The sequence below is a fragment of the Danio aesculapii genome, chromosome 14, assembly GCF_903798145.1.
Source record: "Danio aesculapii chromosome 14, fDanAes4.1, whole genome shotgun sequence".
Classification (NCBI taxonomy): Eukaryota; Metazoa; Chordata; class Actinopteri; order Cypriniformes; family Danionidae; genus Danio; species Danio aesculapii.
The window spans coordinates 22,886,310-22,904,424 of NC_079448.1; the positions used below are offsets into that span (position 1 = coordinate 22,886,310).

Here is an 18,115-nt window from a genome sequence, read left to right on the forward strand (position 1 = left end):
GTTGGTTATTTGAGATGTAGAATGCAGGGAAAGCATCCGCATAGAGAAACACTGCAGCGCAGGAGTGACGATTGTGGGTGTTTACAAGGGTTTGACTGATAAATTTGAATTTGTAGCTAAATTGTTAATGATGCCAAACAGCATTTCCTGTTGTTTACATCCTTGTTTACATCCTTGCTACAACATACTGTAACACTAGAAACTATGCATGTAATAGATCAATTTGAACAAATAAAAACACTTACAGGTTGTGGCTCACAATCCACAGCTTCTTCTATTATGGTTGGAGCTGCTCCTACTTTGAGTTAGTTTTCTGTCCTTTGTCAAATGCTTGTTATATATTTTTTTATAATTCTCTGGAACATAATTCAAATTAAACTGTAAGCACTTCTCTCTTTGTGTCGTGTCTTTTGGAAACCCGAATTCTAAAACAGAAGCTCTGTAGAAAAGCAGCGTTTGGACGGCATTTTAGCTTTCTCTGCTATAACATTACAGCGCTTATGGCCACGCCCCTTTGCTTGACTTTTGTTTCATTTTCCAAAGTCTGTATGTACAAAGTGGCTATTGACGAGTGCTGTCAGAAATCATTTATAAAACCTTTTCTCATCCTAACAACCAGGGCCTTGGCATAGGTGACATAGGTAGTTGCCCAGGGATCAAAATAATTAGGGTCGTTGCATAAGAGGATTTTATTTTGTAGAGGAGTATTTCAGCAAATCCAGACAACACAGGCTCATTGTGAAAACGTAGCCCTGCGGACGTTTCTGAACACAGCGAATTACGTAGGCGGAGGTACATCTGGCTGAATTTAATTTCTTTAAACGAATGCTATGGAGTGGTGTGACGCCATTCCTTTTCGCGCTTACCAGCTGACCGCTTACCTCCGTATGGACGGCATTCCGGCTGCAACCAGTTTGTCCCGTTAGCGTGCCACGTCCGTCGGCGGATTTGAGATGCAGAGAGGAGTTGACCACGAAGACCAGGGTTCGAGTCTGGTGAAGAGCGGTTCCAGAAAGCAGGTAAGACAAAAACAGCATCCAAAATATAAAACAAACAAGGGAATAGCAGGGTGAGGATGTGGTAAAAAAAAAAAAGTCAGACGAGGGCTTTTATTTTTTTGGATTGCTTTTGAAATGTGTTGGCTGGGTTTAGGGAAGCGGGTGGGCGGGACAATCAATAAAATTGGTTGGGTTTAGGGAAGGGGGAGGGTGGGTCAGCCGATCGCTCGCTCAGTCAGTCAGAAAGTCTGTTCAAAAGTGAGTCAACAGCGGCCTCTGGTTGGTTTACGCAAGAACAGCAGGCGCGAATGGCACTCGCGAGGGAAATTTGAGATCTCGAAAAGCATACACAGCGACCTCTGGCTGACCACAGTGAAAATGAATTAACCAGTGTGTTCATGTATGAAACGGGCAACAGAAAACACTCAAGGATAACTTTAATTGTACCACATGACATTCACAGAGCTGTCAGATGAGGTTTCGTTTTCATACTTGACATTTAGTAAAAACAAAATATGAGATATCAAATACACTCAAAGCAGGAGAGAACTGGTCGAAATCAGACAGAAATTCTCTTAAGGCTGTTCAGAGTTGCATCAAACGCTTAGCATGTCATCCCTGAGTCCTCATCTTTCTGTTATTGTGAGTCCATATATATAAATATATATATATATATATATATATATATATATATATATATATATATATATAGCCTACTTGATATGAGCTGCTCGTCACTGCCTTGTTTTCTTTTCCGTCCCATTGACTTGTCCCTCCAGTTTGCTGATTCGGCTCTCTAGGCTCCCGTTTCTGCCTCCACCGCTGCTCGTTGCGACTGCGAACACGGCGCAGATGAGCACCAGCAGAATCAGTCTCATTGTGGTGACTTCAGGTGAGGCGATGGGGTCACTGACGATCCGCACAAACACCCACGCTACCACGACTGGCTTGACAAGCCAAAACACTCGCCTTACGAGGCCCACGGTGATCCGCAGCAGGAAGTACAGCAGATAGTAGCCAAGCAGAGCCAGCAGAGCCCACTTGGTCACCGCAGATACACCCTCAGCGGTGAAATGAGGGATCGATACTATCTCTTTGAGAAAGAAAAACAAACAAACAAAAAAAACAATGTTTAATTGGATGTATTTTCTTGGGTTAACGAGAACCGTGTTTTCCTGAGCAAAATCAACACAGTTTTGTCAAAATTAGCTTGACAATTTTGTCAACAAACTCACAATCTTCCTGTGCGTCCCTCACAACCTTAAGGTTTTTTCAATGGTTGTTAAGGGTTTATTTAAGTGGCTGTAAGGGTGTTGATATGTGGTTGTTATGGTATTCTGGCTGACTATTACAGTAGATGGCAGGGTGTGTACTTGTGTGACATAATGGTGGTTGCTAGGGTGTTCTTCATGGTTGTTGCATCATAGCTTTGCAGTTGCTTAATTCTTCTGGGTGACTGGTACAGTAGTTGGTTGTTAGTGCATATTTGTTGGTTGGTAGATTGTTGCGAGGATGTTCTGAGTGGTTGCTAGAACATTGCTAAGAAAAAACATAACTACAATTGTGCTAGGGAATTTTTGTGGATCTAGTTGGTTGGTAGTGTACTTGGTAGTGTAAAGGTCATTGTCATTGTGTTCTAGGAGGTGGCTAGACATTGTTGTTAAGTTTAAGGTTGTCCAGAGTGATTGCTAAAATTAGGTTGTTAGGTTGCCAGTTTGTAGATGTGTTCAGGCAGATTATCACTGTATTTATGATGGTAAGGCGTACTTTGTAATGTAGGTGATTGGTAGGGTTTTCAGGTGATTGCCATAAGACTGCTAGTTTTTGGTTGCTAGGGTGGTTTTAGGAGGTAGCTACAAAGTTTGTAAAGAATTTCTGAGTAACTTGGTTAACTGCTTTAGTTGGTTGCTAGGGCATGGTGTCTGCTATAGGTAGTTTGGGCAATTCTATCAAGTTTGCTAATGTGCTCTGGTTGACTGCTAAGTAGTTGGTTTCTAGGGTGCACTTGGTTTTAATGTGATCACTAAAGCATTGTTCAAGGTTACCATATTAGTATTATTCAGCATCATCCAATTGTAATCAGGTTGATTAAAAGCAGGTGTACGTGGGGCCTCAATCTAAAACGTAATATTTAGGCATATTTACACACTAAACAAAACAACTATACTATAAATAAACAAGTATACAGATAACTAGTACCACATTCTGCTGATTACAGATTTCTTATGCCACTTTAAAATGCTCAAGTGAACCCTGATTGGCCCTGAATGATTTTATAATTCATAAGCTGAAATGAACAATAACGAATGCAATAATAAATGTATATATATATATATGTATGTGTGTGTGTGTGTGTGCGTGCGTGCGTGTGCGTGCGTGCGTGCGTGCGTGTGTGTGTGTACAGCTGAAGTCATAATTATTAGCCCCCTAAATTATTAGCCCGCCTGTTTATTTTTTTCCCCAATTTCTGTTTAACGGAGAGGTTTTTTCAATACATTTCTAAAGATAATAGTTTTAATAACTCATTTCTAATAACTGATTTATTTTACCTTTGCCATGATGACAGTAAATAATATTATACTAGATATTTTACTAGACACTTCTATACAGCTTAAATTGACATTGAAAGAGTTAACTAGGTTAATTAGGTTAACTAGGCAGGTTAGGGTAATTAGGCAAGTTATGGTATAACGATGGTTTGTTCTGTAGAAAATAAACAAAATTATAAAGCTTAAAGGGGAAAATAGCAAAAATATATAGCTTAAAGGGGCCAATAATTTTGACCTGAAAATGTTTTTTGAAAAATTAAAAGCAATAAGACTTTTTATTAATATTATCATACATACAGTGAACATTTCCTTGCTCTGTTAAACATCATTTGGGAAATATTTTAAAAAGCTAAAAAAATTCAAGGGGGGCTAATAGTGCTGACTTCAACTGTACACTGTATATATAAATATTAATATATATATAAACTGTAGCTCTAAAATTACTTTTCAATATAAAGCAATAGCAGCAGTTATAATGATATAGAGAATAATGATATATCGTTGGAATCCCTTTCAGAACATTTTTTCGCTGATAAACAATAAAACACTGTAAGCTAGTCGACAATTATTTGAGTATAAAAGGGTTTGCACATCTTGTCTAGCTGATGGCACTAATGCACCAAAAAATGCACCTCAAAAGAAGAGGTAGGATTTTAGTGTACCATCTTAGAGTAATTACAAAAAAAATGGTACAAAATGGTTTATAAATAAATATGGATTTTTTTCATATGAAAGGATTCACTAAAGTAGACCTTTATTCACCCTCATGGAGCCATATGTGGCTATTTCTTATGGCTTGATTAACTTTATTGGACTTCATTTAAACTACACGATAAAAAAACATCATTATAATTATAAAAGGCAAATATTTTTTTTTTCTCTGTTTGAATTTGACTGAAAGAATAAAGTCATGTATACCTAGAATGAAATGAGAGTGAGTAAATCATGGTATAACTTTCATTTTCATTCAAATGTGCTAGAAATGCATAATATATTTGTTAGTTACAGCAATGAAACTGCAACAGCAAAAATCTGAAATGATCCTTTATTTGTTTTACATTTATTAATTTTATCCAAAGCATATTCACCCAACTCCTCTTGTATAGTAACACTTTGTTTTTAAGGAATACAATTCTCACTATTAACCAACCATTAACTAAGACTTTTAGCTCAATAAACTACTAATTAACTGTGTATTAATATTAGTAAGGTAGTAGTTTGGTTTAGGTATTAGTTAAGATTGGGATGTAGAGTAAGCTGATACTACACAAGTACTAATAAACAGACAGTATCTTAATAAGATGGTAATAAGACAGTATAGTTAGAAGTGAATTGGTAATAAACTAAAGCGTTGCTATATTTGAGAGAGAATGAGAGAGATTGTTTTTGGTGTGAACAGGCCTTTAAAATAACACATACAGTACAGGCAATGCATAAACTAACATGTTGGACATTTGTATGTTTTGTGTAGAGTCCCATCTAAAATTAAACTCCAGTTTCTTTCTCGAGAAGGGTCTGGATAGGTCTGGATTCAGACACGATGCAATGGGACTGAATTCAATGGGGATGAATGGGGCTTCAGGTGGTTCGGAAGACGCACCCCTCACTGACAAAGGTTCAAAATTTGCCCAATAAATGAGCTCATTTGTCCTATTTTGACTGCTATGCCATCATAAATAGTGAAAATAACCCATCGAAAAAGGTTTTAAGACCAAGCCGAATTGGCTGACATGTCTGTGTGACTTTAGTCAGTTTTGGCCAGTGCTAACAAATATTTTCATTTTACATTATGACGTAAGAGAAGTCTTCTTTTACTACTGCATTGTTTTTAAACAGAGAAAACATTTTACAGGTAACTTTTATTCTAAATCCTTGACCTTATTCTTGAAACAAAAAATTTGTTTTGACTCACCAAAAGCAGCTCATGTTGAAATTGATTTGAATACTATTTTGGCTAGAAAAATGGTGAATCTCTACATTGTTATTATTATTATATTATTTTATTTTTTTATTAATATGTTTTAATAATTTTTTTACTCAAAGGGCCAAATTCTGACTGAGGACTGTTGAATGTGCTGGCTAGTTTGTTATTTTCCTAATAAATGACAATAGACTATACTTTTTAATTTATAACTGTAAGATTCCTTTTTTTCTAATGATATATGATGTAATAAAAATATGTATTTTAAAAAGAAGTATTATTTCATATTTCTTTATTATTTATCTTTAGAAAATATTTTTGATGTATCAAAAAGTGTAGTTATGATGGCCAGCTCAAATAGTGCTTAAAATGCCACTAAAATGCAGTTTTTAAATCTCATAATTTATAGAAAATGAGGAGTATAGCTGCAAAAAGAAACACCCCTTTCACCAGGCTGGCCATGGGCTTGTATATAATTTTATTCAAATTCCTCTTTCTTTGTCAAACTAATAATAAAACTTACTTTAAAAAAATTACTACATTTTTTCATATTATTCAACCACCTTTTAGGTGCCAAAATCACTGTTTCTCCTTGTTGCACACCCAGACTTTAAACTTCAACAATGAAAATAACATTTTAAAATATTATCTGTCTGGTAACTATTAATGTATCTTAATTAAGCACTAGTGAAATCATTTAAAGAGCCTGTCATTTGTTCCTGTAATTTTTCTGTATTTTGATACAATAACCTACGCTGCATCGCGGGATTCATCGACCGTTTGCTATTAAAGCAAGCAGCAGTAGAGACTATTATGTTTGAGATGTTATCAGACTTTGACAGGGACTTTTTCAGGAACTGTTACAGTTCATATGGACCAGTTTCTTCTTCCTCCTGATCATAACATGTAAGTGTAATTAAAATTGTTGTCTCGTTTTGTGTAGTTTGTAAAATAAGTGTTTAATTGTGTGTTATAAGTTGTAATCACTCTGCGCGGCTTGAGATCACTTGTCTTTTATAGATCAGTGCTTATAATGTATCTCTCAGCTTAAATCTTTATAGGGCTGACCCTATAAAACCACGTTAAAAACTGCTACGTGTGCTTTTTCCTTTACCGATTTAAATGTGTTTCTAAACTCGCAATCCTCTGCCGTTTGTCTTTAGTATGGCCACCATCAGCTGTTCCTCACACATGGTCAATTTTTGAAATAGTTCAACTTTTGCCACTTTGTGGATTAATACTGAATGTGTGTTGTTGTTATTACTTAGGGAAGGGTTAAGAGTAGAGTATTTGCTGGTGTTTAACTGTGTTGCTTTATTGCATTTCTGCATTGGGCTCTCACATACTCTCTGCTACTTCATAGCCTTGGTGGCCATTTCTCTCTGTCTCGCGTTGAACACAGTTGACTTATAATAACAGACTGGTTTATCAGACCAATCACAGCAGTTTAGCCTCACGCAAAGGAGGGGTTTGGGAACAAATTAATTGCTAAATGAATCATCTGGGAGTCATTAGGTGAAAATAAATGCATATTTTAAGACAATGAATGTGTTTTGACCTTGCATGCATATCAGTCTGGTGTTGGAAACCCCCAAGACCAAAATATGACCTTTTATAATGCAAAATATGGGCTCTTTAAATATTTTATAGTTATTAATGTGAGACTACTATCAATATAAATTTTATACAAAAACTAGCTGTCACACAGTATCAGTGTAATTTCCACCACAACACTGTAATGTTCCTTTAAAACGTTTGTGTGAAAGATTGTTTAGGTGGTTTCTATGAAATTGAATAGTGACATCAGAGCACATGTTCAAGATGGAGGGAATTTAAATTTTCATCAACAACACAAGAAGAAAAATCAAGGTAAATGTTGCTTAATTAGGTAGTATATTTATTCTACATCATTTCAAACATGCTGTACCTTTAAAGGTCTTTTTAAAAATGCTTTCTAGCAACTTTCCCAAAAAACTATCATTCCACATATCCGAAGTCACAGTCATTAACGTCAGCATTATGACTGCCTAAGGCAGCAGCAGTAAATCTTTCTCTATTATGCAGTAGTAATAATTCAGTATTCAGGGTAATAGCTGGAGCTTGCCAGATAATGGAGGCACTTCATGTGACTTGAATTTTAGTTATCAATACACTCAACTACTTTATCTATGAATAATGTTACCCATATTCAAGCCAAACAGTGTTTTGTTTAAATATTTAAATATGCACTGTCTACACCCTGAGAGGTGACTTGTACTCACCATTCGCTCCAGTAGCTCGGAGGATCTCAGACACATACACAGCAATGACATTCAGTCCACTGGCGGCTCCTTCTGCTACAAACTGCAGCACCATTTCGACAAACTAAATCAAAATTGAGGGGAAAAAAAGCAATGTCAGAAGGCTCTACGTAGTGTGCATTGTTGGTTTCCATATGAAGGGAAGTCTTTATCTGAACTCGTCTCAGAGATCACTGGCCATAGCTGATCATTAACCAACACTCTGACTGACACAGTGACACAATGCACATGTGATTTAATTAAAGGAGGGTTTGTAGACAGAATATGCCATCCTGTTGATTTCAGAAAAAACAACTTGAACAAACTAAATTGTGTTTGCATTATAAAGCACAGTGTATCTATGTAGGTAAAACATTGCACTGTTTTTTTCACCTAGAACAGTAATATAAGATATTTGGTAAGTAGACCGTCACAGTCCTGTTCTGATCCCAGACCACAAACAACAACATTTATGTGCTTTATAAGAATCAAAACAATAATGTAAAATGCAACATACTTTTTTTCCACACTAATACTTTCTGATTAAAGAAATGACTATCAAATAATTTTTACTTGATTTACAGGAGACGATTTCAGTCAATCAAACTACAAAATAATGCAGAAACATGTGCTAAAATCTTCATTTAAAATAATATTCAGGCTCTCCCAAAATCAGTTTGTTATTCGCTATTCAACAATTATACAAAATGTCAGCTATCTACTGTCAAAAAATAAAAACAAGTCAAACAGATGAAAACATAAGCTGCTTTTCAACTGTTGGGCCAAACTATTCTCTTTTCTTAACCATTCCAGTCCCCAAATACCACGCTTAAGCCAGCTAGAAACCTATAGCCTGTAGATCAGCATAGACCCAGAGCAGTTTGTAATCATGCCACGCCATACCAGGCTCACATGAGAATACAGCTGGAACTACTCGACAGGTGACACATGCTGCAAATCCTCACAATGCATACATATTTTTAAAAAATCCTCTGCATTTTCTCACAGCACAAACAATTTACGGAAATGCAATGCATTTTCTCACAGCACAAAAAGGAACACATTGGAAATGTTTCAAGGGGAACCAAAAACATGACGGACGCCATTGTGCCGCGACTATTGCTTAGTGAAGTTGTAGGTGATCTTTGAAAGGTGAGTTTTTTGTTTGTTAATTTTAATATCCAAATTCATGTGTCTAGTATTTATTAGCCTAAATAACCATAACCTAAATAGCCGAGTCCATTACGTTTTAGGGTCTCCTTGAAACATTTCCGTTGTGTTGTGAGAAAATGCAGCATGTTTTCGTAAAATGTTTGTGTTGTGAGAAAATGCAGTGTGTTCTATTAATTGTTTGCTTTGTGTGAAAGTGCAGCGTGTTTTTTTATATGTTTACATTGTGAGGATTTGAAGCATGCGTGCTGTCAAACTGATGAAGATCTTTGGTCAATTTGCTGGCGTTTTTATTTTATTTTTTGTAATTGCACGTGTTTTCTTAAATTGCAGCGCGTTCAGCTCTCTCAGCCATCGTACTAATGGTTTAGGTCATGTGTCGACCAAAGTGTACAATTTGCACAGCTGAAAATCTCAGCAGCCTTTCAAAAATGCTAAGCTGTGAGTGCTGAGAGCTTCTTTAACATTGAGACTCAACTTTTTCGAAAAAAATCACACAGTGTTCTGTGCTTCATGTGAAACAGACGCTCAGCACCTTGCCAACACTGCTGGCAAGCAAAGTATATAATGGAGAAAAACAGAAGTTCCAGTCACATCCAGGAATTATTCACTGTTTAAATTAATGGAGCACAGTTACACTATTAATTCCTGGCTGTGCCTGCAACCTCTGTCCTGATAGTCAATAAGCATTTTCCAATTTAGGTGACACTAGTTAGTCACTACTTAGTTACTACCTAAATAAATAGTATTGTTGAATCCAGCAGATGTTCTTTTCACAGAAAATGTGGACAAAGAGTAAAAAAACTTAGTTCCATATATCAGGGTTCTGCAGGTTTCACCAAGTCAAATTAAAGACTTTTTAAGACTACGAGGAATAAAATTTCAGACTTATGTAGGGCTAAACACTGAGGATTTTTTTAATGGCCCGGCAGAAAAAAATTACTTGCCCCATCAAAAAAAAAACTAATTCTTAATAGTTATTTCTTAGCCACATATTTTAAATAATGTGTCAAAACAAGGAGACCATACTGTAGTTGTATACATAACTCTCAACATAACTTTAAAAAAACTCTTTAAAAAAATAAATGTATGCACAACAGACTGTTGGAATATTAGTAATGAATATAGTTTTGCTAAAAGTTTTATTAAGATGTATTGCTGGTAATCAGTGTTGCCAACTTAGCGACTTTTTTGTTATATTTAGTGACTTTTTAGACCCCCTTAGTGACAAATTTTCAAAAAGTGACTAGCGACAAATCTAGTGACTTTTTTTTGGTGTTACTGAAGATTTTTATAGACTCTTGTGTGCCCATACTGTACCGGTATTACTCCTCTCAACGAGCTGCAGGTGATGCTGTCAGCCCCTCCTCCGCCTCAGAGCGCTCGCAGCCCAGTCCTCTTACATGGATACATAAAGTGTAGTGCAAATATAAATACCCATTTATTAACCATTCTATTAAACAAACAGAAACAGTTGGACGTATGACGTCACTAATATGCAAATGCACTTTTCGGGCAAGGGCTTAGCGCCTCTTCATTGAAAATAGTTTGATTTGATCGACTGGGTAGCTTTAGATAAATTGAGGAAAATTAAGACCCTTTTAAAATGATTTCAGACTTAAAAGACAATATTTCAGTGAATTTAAGACTTGTTAAGGCCTAAAATTTTGTTTTTGAAAATTAAGACTTTTTAAGACCCCACGGATATATTTGTTTAGAACTACTACAGCATTACATTTTTTTATATAAAGTGCTGTTTTTGTTTTATATGCTGACAAGAAGACACCACAGAAGATGGCTCAAGTAGCTCCATTAATGTTCAAAGTAAAGCAACCATCGTAGATTATGATTTTAGTTTTAATAAATTAAAAAATAATAATAAATCAAAGGAAATTTCATTCTTTTTTGATGTATTGAAATGCAATGAACACCAATATGTCATGTTGTATCGAAACAAACCTTTACGCACCCCTACTTAGAACCATTTGGCCCAATAGTCAAAAAGCAGCTATAGTCGTTCATACATATACACACAAATTATATATTTATTGCAAATTGCACTTTCATACAATTTGTGCAGGACGATAAAGATTTCACATAACCCAGTTTCATGCCATGCTCATTCAGTCGCCTGCAATCTTAAAAATATGTGAGGAAAAATCTGAGTTGTCTGGAATGCAGCATTAATCCTAATCTGAAGTAGAGCTAATTTAGTCACCCAAAATGTGTTCCCATAGCTTAAACCATTCCCAGTTCATTCCATTGCAGAAAGAACAGAAACTTTCTTCAATAGTATTTATGTGAAAAATTACTATAGTGCAATGGTATTTTTGCTTCCTAAAATAACATTTATGAGAAACAGAATAAAAGGTTCTCTACACTGTAAAAAATTATAAGCAATTCCATGCAAATGTCAATCTTGCCATAAAAAAGTTTTCACCAAAGTACGGAAATTGTTTCACAATTTTTTTTTTTGTGTGATCAAGTATTTTACAGTACTTTAGAAATGCTCAAAAATGTTTGTGTCAATGTCTTTAAACTATTAGATTTGATTTACCAGTCACACAAGTGGCAATTTCACATCGGTCACATCCATAACAGAGATGTCCCATTCAAGTAACACTTTTTCCTCATTAAAAACATAGTACATATAAAAAAAAATATCAATAATTTTTTGTTTTATAGAGAGCCAAACTCGTATCCTTTTGATTATCATTATTTTTGGGGGGTTGTGCAGTTTAATTCACAGAATTTCTACAAAGTATGTTGTATTTACTGCAAACTCACTAACTTTTTTGGTTTTTGGTCACATCCATAACGCATGTTTATTTTCCTCAATTAAACTATAAAAAAGGTTTACAAATTGATATTTTTCTGGTCCCTTAACTCTGTGGTCAGTTGTTCTGTAAAATATAAACAGATGTTTCAATATAATGTTAACATATTCTTTCTATATGAGTTTATTTTTTGAGTTTTTACTGCAAATGTCACATCCATAATGCTGGAAATGCTCATATATGAACAGTCATGACAGCAAATGTTTTTAGTTCATTGTAACTTATTAACTTATGAAAGTTACTCATTTTTAACACTCCTAACTTAATTTTATAAGCTATGCAAGCAGTTTTAAATCAGTTTAACATAATATAAGTTCAATGGACTCATGCGGTTAATTTGATTCAGCTTAAAAATTGAAGGCAACCAGGATTTTTTTAGTGTAGATATTGAAGCAAGGTCAGTCAAGGAAGCCAACAGATGTCAATACAGAACATTTTTAATAGTGTATGAAATGCTAATTATGTAGGTTATAATCTTTAATGATATTTGTGTGTCAGGACACCACAACACAAATAGAGCTACTTGTCAAAGTGTGCATGCAGGCAAAGCTGTCAGAGTGACAGCTGGACACCCCTCTTAACATTATCAAACACATGCACCTTCTACCACTACCACACATACATTACTTCTGATCAAATATACACACTCTCAGACAAAAAGGTCATCTTATTTGGTGAAGGACAAACGTAAACAAACAGAAAGAGAGCGCATGGATTCATGAAGGGAGTTAATGGCCGGATAATCACTATACAAAGCAGCATTGTTTGCCATTCTGGGCGTAAGCCACCAAGCACTTGCACACCTGTTCTGGCATTTGTTTTTTCTTGGTAGCAGTTGTCAATTTCACAGACAAAGATGGGCAGTGTGCTTCAAAACTTGTGTACAGATCAGTTAATGCGACCGGTTTGACATGAGCTCACTTTTACTTGTTCTTACCATAGCAAAGGAATAGATGTTCTCTGGGCCAAACACTGAGTCAAGGTACAAGACAGCATTCTGAGTCAAAGAGAGGTGGGTGAGGGGGACATAAGCAGAGTAAATTAGGACAAAGGATGAGTGAAGGAGATGAGGGGTTAAAAGGGATTAAAGCAACATGACAGAGGGATAAAAGTGGGGTGAGAACCATGAATACCACATACCAAAGGTTTTAGCATTTGTTAGGGAAGGTCCTGTTAGAAGGTGATCAGAATGAAAAAAAGGTTTAATGTATTCCTTATTCAAAACAGTTTTAAACCATCACAGAGGAAGTTTATCCTATATGTCTTTGGTTTGAATTGAGTCTCAGGTTTCTCAGATTTTCTTTTGAGGCAAAAGCCTTATGTTATAATTGTCTCTGGTTTCAAAGTGTGCTAAATGTTTTTGTGCGTGTGGATGTATAAACTCACACACTGCATTGTGCAATATGATAAATTCAATATGAACTTACGTTTTCTATATTTAGCAAATATTGAAGTTGTGTCTATTTGTAGTAGAAACATCTAAAACAAAGTTAGCCTACTTAAGCCAACCACTATGCGGTTTGTATGGCCCAATATTAACAATATTTTCCTGTGGAGGATAAAAGTCATAAGAATAATTCATAAATACTAAAATAAAAACAGTTTTACCTCAAGACACATCTTAATTGCATGTGTGCCAACAATGGACTCCACGTATCTTCTCAATGCGTCCAGAGGCTCCAGAATAACAGATCCTGAGGTGAACTCTTCAGCAAAAGCATGGCACAAAACTGAACGAACCAGAACCAAAAACATAAAGAACAGCAGCTTTTCCGAAATTCTCGATACGGCGTTGTGAACAGCCATCCTTAAAACCCGGATCAACACACGACTCTCAGAAACCAAATAATCAAAGTGCAGAAATAATAGCACGTCAGCTTTGTCCAGCTGTAGTCGCCCTTGTTTTTATTTTATTCACTTTGAAAAGATGTTCGAATAAAAACAGCAGGTTTAAACACAATTCTTCTTCTATACCTAGTTCATGGCTATGTTAAGACGTGAAGCTTTTAAAAAAACAATAGGCAAACACGCACACCATTAGTTGGCACAGGCTCCGCTTGTAACTAAAAAGTTCACTGAGGCAGTCGCTGAAGTAGCCGGGCACGCGCTTGCCAAGGGCACTTAAAAATAGCGCCTAGATGACTGTATATGGTATCGTAGAACAAAGCGTTAAGACGATAAATATAAAAATAAGCTCTAGTTAAAAATTTGCCTCTCTCTAAATAAAAACAATTGGTTTTAAACGCGGTGTTTTTTCTGACAAAACCAGTGCGTTTGAGTGTTAATCCTAAATCAATCCTGTTTGTGAGGATTTGTGAAACGGTGTCCGAGGAGCTCAGTCGGGGACCGCGGACTGAAGTTTGAATACTTTTGTGTTGTGTGACTGCAGACATAATACTGTTATGCCTCCGCCTCCTGCATTCCTGTGCCATGAAGAAGCCCGTTCACACAGTTGTTCAGCGACAGCACGGCTCGCTCCGGGACACAGGCGTTGGAAGATCAATTTGGCCGGAGGTGAGAGCAGATCTGCAGGCTGGGACGTGCGTTTCGTTCTGTTTACATGGGGTTATGAGGAGTGAATATGAGAACCAAAAAAGCGGAATATGTATGATTGAAAAAAAAGTCAAACAAATGAGTTTCTAAAGGTACGTCATGTATTTAAAAATATAATTATCATTTTTAATGGTTCGTTCCGCTGTGGCATTCCCTGATAAACCAGGACTAAGCCAAATGAAAGCGAGGAAGTGTTCCCCCTTAAATCACAATTCTTACTGTGATGAATGTTTGTATCTTGAAATTTGTATGTATGTATGTATGTACAGTGGGTATGGAAAATATTCAGACCCCCTTAAAATTTTCACTCTTTGTTATATTGCAGCCATTTGCAAAAAAAATCATTTAAGTTAATTTTTCCTCATTGATGTACACACAGCACCCCGTATTAAAACACACAGAATTGTTGACATTTTTGCTGATTAATTTAAAAAGAAAAACTGAAATATCACATGGGTCTAAGTATTCAGACTCTTTGCTGTGACACTATTTAACTCTGCAGTACATTTCTTCTGATCATCCTTGAGATGGTTCTACACCTTCATTTGCAGTGTTGCCAACTATTTTCAATGAAAAGTAGCTAAAGCCTACCCGAAAAGTAGCTAAATGTTGCCAGAAGACGTCACACACTAATTTGCATATCAGTGACGTCAGCACGTGGTATATGACAAGCGCAAGCAAATATCTGAGGCTTCGTGTATTATATTATATTAAAACATTACATCCAGATGCACAATAGGTTCTTATTAACATATTACTTTACGTAATGATGTCATTGCGTAATCGCAACTCAAAACGACATCTTTAAAAATACAAAATAATTAATGTTTTCTCAAATTGACTGGCCATCTCAGCAAAAATATTTTTTAAATACGTCCATTTAGATTTGTATGAAAAATATCGTTGACTATTTGTAAAATACAAACACTTTTTGATAAGATTTTTTTTTATATATATATATATATATATATATATATATATATATAACACTGATAATGAACTGTTACGTTCTTTTAAACAATCACAGCTTGTGTACTTACACTTTTTAGCTTGTGAAATTAACACATTTGTGAAAGTGACAACAATTCTAGCACTATTGGAATTTATTGCAACCTAAATTACCAACAACTATACATTTTAACAAATATCAGTAAATTAACAGTAATAAAAAAAACAATCTGAGCTAGTCATCTTCATTTAACTTAAATCTGATATGTGTGTGTTGAGTGAAGCCTGCAGCCACTGCTCTTTTGAGTCACTTTTTAAAAATTGCTAAATGTAGCCAAATGAATGTTAAAAATTGCTAAATTTGTTGCTAGGTGCTTTTGAAAAAAAGTTGCTAAATCTAGCAACAAAATTGTTAAGTTGGCAACACTGTTCATTTGAGTCCATCTGGGTTTGACTATGCTGATTGGACTTGATTAGGAAAGCCACGTGCCTGTCTAAAAGACCTTACAGCTCACAATGCATGTCAGAGCAAATGAGAATCATGAGGTCAAAGGAACTGCCTGAAGAGCTCAGAGACATAACTGTGACCTAGGTTACAAAAAATTCTGCTGCACTAAAGTTTCTTAGGCACAGTGGCCTCCATAATATTTTAATGAAAGATGTTTAGGATGACCAGAACCCCTCCTAGACCCGGCCATCAAGCCAAACTGAGCTATCGGGGGAGAAGAGCCTTGGTGAGAGAGGTAAAGAAGAACCCAAATATCACTGTGGCTGAGCTCCAGAGATTCAGGCGGGAGATGAGAAAAAGCTGTAGAAAGTCAACCATCAGTGCAGCCCTCCACCAGTTGGGGCTTTATGTAGAGTGGCCGACAGAAGCCTCTGATCAGTGCAATACAAATGAAACCCGCATGGAGTTTGCTAAAAACACCTGAAGGACTCAGAGATTGTGAGAAATGAGAACTTTTTTTTTCTAAGCGGTATGTTTGAAGGAAAACCAGGCACTGCTAATCACATGTTCAATACACTCCCAGCAGTGAAGCATAATGGTGGCAGCATCATGCAGTGGGATGTTTTTTCAGCTGCAGGCACAGAACGACTGGTTGCCATCAAGAGAAAGATGATTGCGGCCAAGTACAGGATATCATGGATGAAAACCTCCTCCAGAGTGCTCAGGACCTCAGACTGGGCTGAAGGTTTACCTTCCAACAAGACCGTGACCCTAAGCACACAGCTAAAATAACGGAGTAGAGCTTCACAACAACTCTGTGACTGGTCTTGAATGGCCCAGCCAGAGCCCTGACTTAAACCCATTTGAACTCTGGGGAGACCTAAAAATTGCTGTCCACCAACAACTGGAGAGGATATGCAAGAAGAAATGGCAGAGAATCCCCTAATCCAGGTGTGAAAAACTTGTTGCATCTTTCTCAAAAAGACTCATGGCTGCATTAGATCAAAGGGTGCTTCTACTAAATTGTTTTTATATTCTATAATTAGGACCATGTGATATTTCAGTTTTTTCATTTTTAATAAATCTGCAAAATGTGAACAATTCTGTGTTCCTCTGTCAGTATGGGGTGCTATCCTCATTAATGAGAAAAAAATGAACAAATGCTTTTAGCAAGTGGCTGCAATATAACAGACTAAAAAAAAAATGTAAGGGGGTCTATAACTTTCCATACCCATCGTGTGTAGCCTATATGTATGCGTGTGCGTTTAAAAGATTCTGGGATAAGAAAATCTATAAATTTACATGGACCCTTTTCACAAGCCTGTTATGGCGGGTTTAACTGTCATCAGCATCTTAAATCCTTTAAAGTTTTTAATATTTTTATTTCTTAACCTATGAACATTTATGTATGTATTATACCATCTTTGCTTCAAATTACAAAAAGTGAATTACCGCTTATGCGAGGTGTTTTTTTTAATGCAGCGTCTATGGGACAGGACAGCAAATTTGAGGTTATTCTCTCCTCTGGCTGCTGTCATCAGTCTCACACAATTTTATTTTCCTTTTTCTGAATGTCTTTTTAACATTGTGGAGTTTTTCTTTGTTATTGTGTACTCCCATTCACTGCACTCTAGTTTTCCCAACTATGATGACTTTCGCTACTGAGAGACATGGAAGTGTGAAAAGGGTCTATTGAGGTCAAAGGCTTGCACACTTTTTGACTAATCCTGAGTTTTAACAGTCATTCTATAAAAATTCAAGCTATCTTAGTTTTTTTTTTAAGTAAAAACAGAGATTTAAACTCAAACTTAAATATCTCAAGGGCAAGATATAACTGCAACTACCACTTTTTGGAGACAAGCTTTTACAACTGCATGCACTCTTTAAAGAGCAAAAGAAGATCACCCAAAAGAATGTATTCTTTCATCATTTACTGTCTCTTAACTTGTTCCAAACCTGTTTACCTTTCTTCCTGCTGTTGACCACAAAAGAATGCATTTTGAAGAAAGCTGAAAACCTTTAACTATTGACTGCCACAGTATTTGGTTTTTCCTACTACGCATGTCAACATTCACAGGTTAAGCTTTCAAAATATTTCTTTACTGTTGAACAGAAGACAATTACACAATCACTCATCAATACATTAATAAAAAGAGAGATTGGAATAAAAAGAAATTGATAAACATCAAGATTTTTTTTTTTTTTTTTGCTAAATGATAACTAATTTCATTTACACAAGTTGTAGATTTAAAACCATAGCACCACAGTACAAAGATCTTAATATAACATTATTCCAAAACAGAGACATTGAAACTTAAAAGGGGAGGTTATCAGGCCATGAAATGTGCTTTTTCAAATCACATATAAACATATTAAAAATAATATCTGTGAAAACTTTAATAAGGAGCCGTA

General features: G+C 35.9%; 1 protein-coding gene across 2 annotated transcripts; it reads right to left on the minus strand.

Annotated features, from left to right (window-relative positions):
- Positions 1-1,696: 1,696 nt before the first annotated feature.
- On the minus strand, positions 1,697-14,129 carry LOC130241107 (uncharacterized). Of its 2 annotated transcripts, XM_056472834.1 has the most exons (4): positions 13,363-14,129; positions 12,692-12,751; positions 7,730-7,832; positions 1,697-2,091 (listed from the first exon to the last, which is right to left on the minus strand). In XM_056472834.1, the coding sequence occupies exons 1-4, from the start codon at positions 13,558-13,560 to the stop codon at positions 1,733-1,735; spliced, it is 720 nt and encodes a 239-aa protein (XP_056328809.1). In that variant the 5' UTR covers positions 13,561-14,129; the 3' UTR covers positions 1,697-1,732. The 2 variants fall into 2 exon arrangements, with proteins under 2 accessions (XP_056328809.1, XP_056328810.1); XM_056472835.1 differs by lacking the exon at positions 12,692-12,751 and having other exon boundaries at positions 13,363-14,127.
- Positions 14,130-18,115: the final 3,986 nt, after the last annotated feature.